This window comes from Dioscorea cayenensis, chromosome 1 (assembly GCF_009730915.1).
Source record: "Dioscorea cayenensis subsp. rotundata cultivar TDr96_F1 chromosome 1, TDr96_F1_v2_PseudoChromosome.rev07_lg8_w22 25.fasta, whole genome shotgun sequence".
NCBI lineage: Eukaryota > Viridiplantae > Streptophyta > Magnoliopsida > Dioscoreales > Dioscoreaceae > Dioscorea > Dioscorea cayenensis.
In genome coordinates this window covers 11,176,856-11,184,538 of record NC_052471.1, presented here as the reverse complement: position 1 = coordinate 11,184,538, position 7,683 = coordinate 11,176,856, and the positions used below count along the sequence as shown (strand labels likewise).

The 7,683-nt window shown below is 31.9% G+C and overlaps 1 protein-coding gene across 1 annotated transcript in view; it reads right to left on the bottom strand.

The window, feature by feature from the left end:
* Positions 1–5,015, bottom strand: part of LOC120262309 (ankyrin repeat-containing protein P16F5.05c-like) — a 10,475-nt gene extending 5,460 nt beyond the window's left edge. The window contains 2 exon segments of the mRNA XM_039270433.1: positions 1,657–1,744; positions 4,745–5,015. Coding sequence (XP_039126367.1) covers positions 1,657–1,744; positions 4,745–4,831 — 175 coding nt within the window. The 5' untranslated portion in view covers positions 4,832–5,015.
* Positions 5,016–7,683: the final 2,668 nt, after the last annotated feature.

The following is a 7,683-nucleotide window of genomic DNA, read 5'->3' as shown; positions in this document are numbered from 1 at the left end:
TATTGTGTATGCAGAACAAGACTGTCTATAGAAGAATAAATACAATCATAGGAAATTAATGGAATATATGTCCAAAAACTTATACAATATATTTCTAGTTAAACCATTTTCTAAAAGAGCTATCTAGAAACTATCAGTTCAAAGGGACACAAATGCAAGAGAAGTGTCAACTGTAGGGGTTTGGCAAGGATGTGTTTATAATTAAGCTCTTCTGAAAATTCCATAAGCGTGATATCAATTTGCTTAAGACTATGCAATTCAAAAGTTTTGAGGATTCATTTGCAAATGTTGATAGTCATTCCCCACTTGAAGCAAGGATTGGCATTTCTACATCAAAGAGAGACACATTCTCACTTCTGTGGAAAGGCAGGCAACATGGGAAAGGGAATTGCATTTCATCCTATTTCTAGCTGCATTTTATGATCAACATTTGCTTTCTTCAAATTTTAAAGGTACATACACACTATCAAGTTTCCCAGACCACTTGATAAGTAAAGACAATTTTTGATCTTCGGTACTCTGCTTCAGCAGCAGTTCCATCTAAACGAGAGAATCTTCTTCCTCTTCATTGTTAACTTAAAGAAATACATCAAAAAGATTGAATACAAGACTGAAATTAAGATCTTCAGTAAGATCAAAAATCGAAGATAAAGGTCTGCTTTTCAATGATTGTGCAAATCCCAATCTTTCATTCTTAAAGTTTATGATATGCTTACCTGGATATCACTTGAATAATTGCATCATACGGTTCACAAAATGTCATTCCCAGATGATCATGACATGCAATTTTAAGTTTGACTCGATAACTCCATGCACCAAAATTTTCTTTAAAAAAAAAATCTTAAGACAAACAAATATATGGAATAAAACTCCAAAACTTAATCCTGATTAGGTTTACCATTAAGATTTTTAGAGTTTGTAACTTGTTGCAGCCTCCAAACTGTACACCATATTTATTTACTAATAAAGGGAAAACAAAGAAATACAATTCCACAATATAGATAGACAACCCTGACAACTCCCAGCACATAAAAAAGCTTTTACCATTCTAAGACTTTGACTATTAAACACTAAGACATGGAATTAAAATATTTATCAAAACATTAAACTAGCAATAACCAGTTATAATGTTTCCTGTTCCTCTTTCCCACTAACACGAACCTAGATGACCACCAGTGCTCTTAAGCAGTCAACTAGCTAAAAGTTGACAAACACATTATGCTTACATAGCAATACCATCAAAATTGGCTAGGAGATAGAATACAAGTAAAATGCAATACTCTTTAGCAATGCAAAACTTAAAAACAGCTGCTGCAAAGCAAAATTAGCATAATTGATGGTTAATTAACTATTATTAAATGCATGTGTTGTCTATCATCCATCAACATGTAATAACAAATTAAAGATTAAAAAAAAAAAAAAAAAACTTCTAAAACATACTAAAAAGCATGAGAACTTAATGCATATAATATCTCAAGCACATCTTTCTATTTACAAGTTTGTACAGTAATGGATGACAGAAAAGTAAATTAAAAATAAATAAATAAATAAACTGCTTTGCTTGAAACAAACAAACAGAATACCACATCCCACAGGCCCTTCATGAAAAAAAATGAATAATATGAAAGGAAAAGTTAAGAGAATTCAGATGAGAACCTGTTCGTCCTTGAGAATCTTTGGAATCCAGAGAAACACCTGCAGATGACAAGCTCCTCACATCATCCATGTCTGCATATCTAGCAGCCTGTTAAGTTAGAAAATGTCAGCCACATAGCTATATAGACATTCCTTTAGCTACAAAAAACAAACTGAGTTGTTCACCAAAAGTCAATGAGAAAAAAGAGAAAATATAAAAATTCTCTGTAAACTTTTGTTGTTGAGTTTCCTCAGGAGAAAAAGCAAAGTCTTTATATATACAGAAGACAGAGAAAACTTACATCAGATACAAAAACCATTCCAGTAATAGAGAGGACAATAAATATACATACGACTGTCAATGACAAATACAAAAACAGAGTACCTGTGGTCTCCAACATTTTTAATCATTACAATGCTTGGCATGCTGGTAACCGACAGTAAAATAGCATAATATAAGGAAAAAAAAACATGCACAGAGTTTTGGCTTGGAAAAGGAATGCAGTTAGCATTGCACCACAGTTTACATAAAAGAGACTAGAATGTTTTTTATGCCAAAGGAAAATGTTCAGTAACTAATAAAATTTATAATGTGGGACGGCAGTCACTTATTTCCTTTTGCATCTTAACAAAATTTGCGCCATCAACCTTTTCTTGATGAAAAAAGAAAAACATAATAAACAAAACAATTATAATAAGAAAAATAATAATAGTTCTTGTCCTTTGAAAAAGGGTGCCACCAGTGTAGTTAGAATCGTACGATACGAATCGTACGATTCATATCATTTTCATCCGTAACGGTTCGAATCTTATAAAAGAATCGAAATTGATCTAGAATCGTGAATGAATCGTTTGAATCGGTCTCGAATCGGTCAAATCGATATGAATCGAGAAGATCAACGATTCCTAGTTAATACAAGTTTTGAATTTTAAAAAAAAAGAAAAAGAAAACCAATCCTGGTAGGAAAGGAAGAGCCCGACGATACAAATACCAAAATTTTTAAAATAAAAATCAAAGCAAAAGGAAGAATAAAAAAAGTAAGAAACATAAGAGGAAGGAGAAATTTTGTTGTTTTATTCCAACATCTTCAACAAAGGTATTTTACACCATCTCTTCATCTTTCTTGACGTTCTTTTCTTTTTTCTTAAATTCTTTATTATAATGTATGCGATCAACTATTTTAATTATTATAAAAGTTTTTAAAATTAGCGATTATTTAATTAATCTTTAAATTTGTTATCCAAAAACAAATTCAAAGATTAATTAAAAGATAATGCTTTTTTTTTTTAAATTTTAATCTCAAATTGATTTGTTATCTTCAAAACTTGTTATGGAAAGAAATCTTGTTAATTTAAAAACTAATTTTTAACATAATTTAATCTTTTTGTGATTATTCTATTAATTTTTAAATCTGAACTATTTTTGAAATAACTAATGTTTTTTTTAAATATATATAGATTTGCTTAATACTTGAAAATGTCTTCTAAGCTTAAAACAAGATCTCAAACTAAGAAAATGTCTTCCAAACTAGTTTATGTTTAATGCATGACTTAGAGTTTTTATTTTTTTTTATCTTTTTATATAATCATGTTATATATATATATATATGATTTTAAAATGTTGAACCGAATCTTACGATTCGATTCAATTCACGATTCTCGATTCACAAATTTAGAATTTCGATTCACAATTGAATTTTCGATTTGACTACCTTGGGTGCCACAATTACAAATTGAATGCAATACCCTAACAGAATCACAATTATGGAAAAAAAACAAGGGAATACTAAAAAGTGAAACATCTTGTTCCTACAGGTTCAATAATACAATCACATCTTAAAAAATTTTCAACTGAACATAACCCAAAAATTATACGGTGTATTGCAAAACATTGTTGAAAACAGAGAAGAATCTGCAACAAGGTCACATTTTACAAAAGGGATTTTAGCTTGCCATTCCTCTTAAATTGAAAAGGCACTCTAAAGAAGCTTGTTAGATAAAAGAAGCTGGCAAAAATATCCAAACAAGTGAATTTTGTAATAAGTAACAAATATATCAACAAAACTAGAGAATAAGGAAAGGATAACTACATAAAGTCCCATGAAAACAAAACAACCCCTTAAATTCCCCAATGTTTCACATAGACAAAAAGAAAATTAACAAGCTTTTGTAGAGAACATATTCATGTTGATGAAATGGACTGCAAATTTAAAAAGACAAACGGATAGGTTCTTGAATCTACTTTTACAAAGTAAAAGTAAATAAAGCCATATAATTCCATATCAACTAAACCAAATGTTTAAAAATGAAGATCCTATGAATCACCACCAATCATGTCTATAATATGAGTGCAAAACATCCCTCCCAAGTGACTACACAAAACAATAGAACAAAAAGGATAACGTCCCATGATTTTCCCTCCCATTATATCTTCCATGACAACGACAAATTTCAAAATAATAGCAAAATAGCCACAAAATAAAGCAAAAGCAAAAGAAAAGTGTAGAAATGGCCTAAATAAAATAAACAAGCGCCAATCATAATGCATTAATGTAGCAAACCTCCCAACAATAAAAAGATACGTTTAAAATAAGATTTCCTGCACTCAAACTTTTATAAGTATTGTGATATAAGGGGGATTTGGTACTCCAACCTAAGTACATTCAGAATTTAATTACTGCAAAGCTTGTTTCATGAAATGCAATTGGGAAAAAAAACACACACACACACACTGTACACACACACAAAAAGAGGAACTATTTCAAGCACCAGGTTCCTCATTATGCAAATTGAACCAAAGTACGCTCACATGGACTTAATTCCTAACTAAATCAAGAGTTGCAAAGTCGCACATGCCTTGCTTGTTCTCCTAACAAAAAAAATTAGAAAACTGACAAATACAATCAATCAATCAATGCAACCACACACACAAAATCGTGCCACCTACAGTGAGAAATAGCAATCATTGGGCAAAATAGAATAAACACAATCCAAAATATATACAATTACATGAGTATTGAAAAGATTAATAAACCAAGCATCAGAAGGCGATTGAGTAGGAGAAAACACAAAGTTTGAAGAGGAGATAACAAGGGGATAAAGAGAGGACCTCAAGCAGGTCCTGGATTTGGTCAGGAGAGGTGGTCTCGTTGGTATTGGATTGTTGTGACGAGGTGGAGTTCAGCGGCAGGCCCATGTTGCGCCGGAGAGGAGTTTTTTTTTTCCCTTTGGAAATTGATCTGAAAGATTGCCCCTTCTGTGAATCGCCACACAAAATAGAGCGCTTGGGGACGCCCGAGCCTGCACTCTCACTTGCTTCTCACTTTCTTAATTTCACAGCTTGACACCAAACCTGTAACCCAATTCCGAACCATTTGGTTAGGTTTTGGGGAAAAAATAAAATGATTTATTTTTAATAAGCACTTTAGAAGCACAATAATTTTGTTCTGATGGAAATTTTTTTAATAAATACTTATAGGGAAAATATAATTGTTTATTAAGTGGGTTTTAAATAATAGAACCTATAAAAATATTCTTGTTGCTTTTTAGAAGTAAGTTTTTTCTAGAACGCTCAAAAAGAATATTTGGGTGAATGTATTATCAGTAGAATTATCCTTTTTCTGAAATCAAATAATCTCTCGTTTGTTGGTCTATATAGGAAAGCACCGGTACCCAATCCCTGGCATTAGATTTTTGCATTGAGACTCTTGGAATTTGTTATAATTTTATAGTGGGGTCTAGATTTTCTACACCAAAAACCTCATAATATATTAGATTTTACATAATGAATTTTGCAAGATAATGAAGAAAATTGGTATAGTATAATTTATCAAATAACCTCTATGTTAGGAGAGTGGTACTCATCTAAGTCCTAAGTGAGAGGTTGAGGGATCAACTCCCCCTCACAACAATCGATGAGAGTTGTGACGTGTCCATCATATAAAAAAAGTTATAACTCATCAAATTAAGAACTAAATTCAATGGGAAACCAATATTTGAAAATGTATAATTTAACAAAAGCATAACATACAATTAGTAGTAATTTCACACCTTTAAATCAATTCCACATATATATTCCCAAACAAACTTTTTATAGCTTCTACTATTTATTCTATAAAATAAGCATTTCTAGAAAATATTGAAGTGTTTTCATGTTTTTCTTACAAATGCTTAAATAAATCCAAATATGAATATAATAAAGACCACATATACTTAAATAATTGTTTATCTAAGCAAATAACTATTTATATTACTAATGGAAGAAGCACTTATGATAAAAGTGCTTCTATGAAAAGGCAGTTCTATCAAGTGCTAAAAGCTACCTGCAAACTTGAAAATGATATTATCTAGACCTATAGATGGAAATTTCAAAGATGTGGATGATTACATCCTTGGTGATCTCCGATATTGGCCTTATTTCAAAGATTGCATAGGTGCAATAGATAGAACACATGTAGCCATTATTGTCCCGACTGATTGTTAGGTTTTATTTATGAATCCGAAAGGGTACACATCAACAAATATCCTAGCCGCATGTGACTTCAATATGTGTTTTACATTTGCGCTTATTGGTTGGGAGGGATCTGCACATGACACACGTGTATTAAGGGAGGCTTTAAAGAATCCATCTTTGTAATTTCCTCAACCGCCCTAAGGTTCGCATTTACTTGAAGTTTATTTTATTATCTATATTTTATTTTTCATTTCTTATGGTATTAAACTTTTGTAGGGAAATACTATCTTGTCGATTCTGGGTATCCTACAATGAAAGGATTTTTGGGACCATACAAGAGTGCAAGATATCACATCCCACAATTTAGGATGTCTCATGCCTTTAGGTCTCCGAATGAAGCTATCATCACTCGAGTTTGAGAAGTGTTATAAAAAGAACATTTGGATTTTGCAAAGCAAGGTGGAGAATTCTACAAAATATGACGAAGTATACATTGAAGGTTCATTTCCAAATTATATGGTCATGTTTTGCGCTCCATAATTTTATCCGTAGAATAGGTGCTAATGATTTAGATGTTGTTGAGAGCATTAAAGATATCAACCAAATTCAAGAAGGAAAATGTGGCTTTGAGGGTGATGACTGTGGAAATTCATTTGTGTGGCAACAACCTACCAATGAGGACACTCAAGAAATGATCACACTTAGGAACAATATTCGGGACCAACTCTCCAATAGATGTTTGCCTTAATGGTGTAGTATTTATAACTTATTGTAATGGTTGTGGTGTCCCCTATCTTTTGTGTATGTTGTATTCTTATGTTGTAGGCATGACAATGTTGTAGTATTTACAAGACACATAGGAATCCAATCTTTGAAGCATTGGAGAAAATGAAAGAAGATGTGTTTATGTTGGAGAAATCCTTTTGCTCAAATTATTGTGTTCTTGATTGGAACAGCTTCACTATTTTATATTTGTTATGGCAAAAACCCATGTACCATATAGTTGCCTTGCTATGTTGCTGGCTATTGCAAAGGTTTGTTTTGTGTACAGACTTTGTAAGACCGTAAATTTATTCGATCATGATTACGTAATAACATTATACTTATTGTTCTTCTTTGAATGAATCATGGTAGATCCATACTTGGAGATCATGGGAAGATGAGGCTCAAAAGGATCAATTTGATGCTTATTGTGGTTTATTTGATCTATGCAAGCTTATTCATCCCTGATGGTGATTTCACTAATGTTATAATTTTGCATGTTCAGGCTAAAGTTTTCATATTGTTTCTGTATCTCTTTCATTGCTCTAACTTGATTTTTAACAGATATTACCAACAGATATTATCCTTATTTCTTCTGGCTACACCAGCTCAAAGAAATTATGTATTGAAGGAGGGAGCAATGGTGGGTTTCTCATTGCAGCTTGTGTTAATCGTGTTTGTGACACTTTATTTTGTTGTGCTCATGTGTTTGTCTGTATTGTTTCTATTATTAATTTTCACATGATGCATTTGATGGCAGAGACCAGATCTTTATGGATATGGCCTTGCTCATGTGGGTGTGATGGACATGTTGCGTTTCCACAATTTCACAA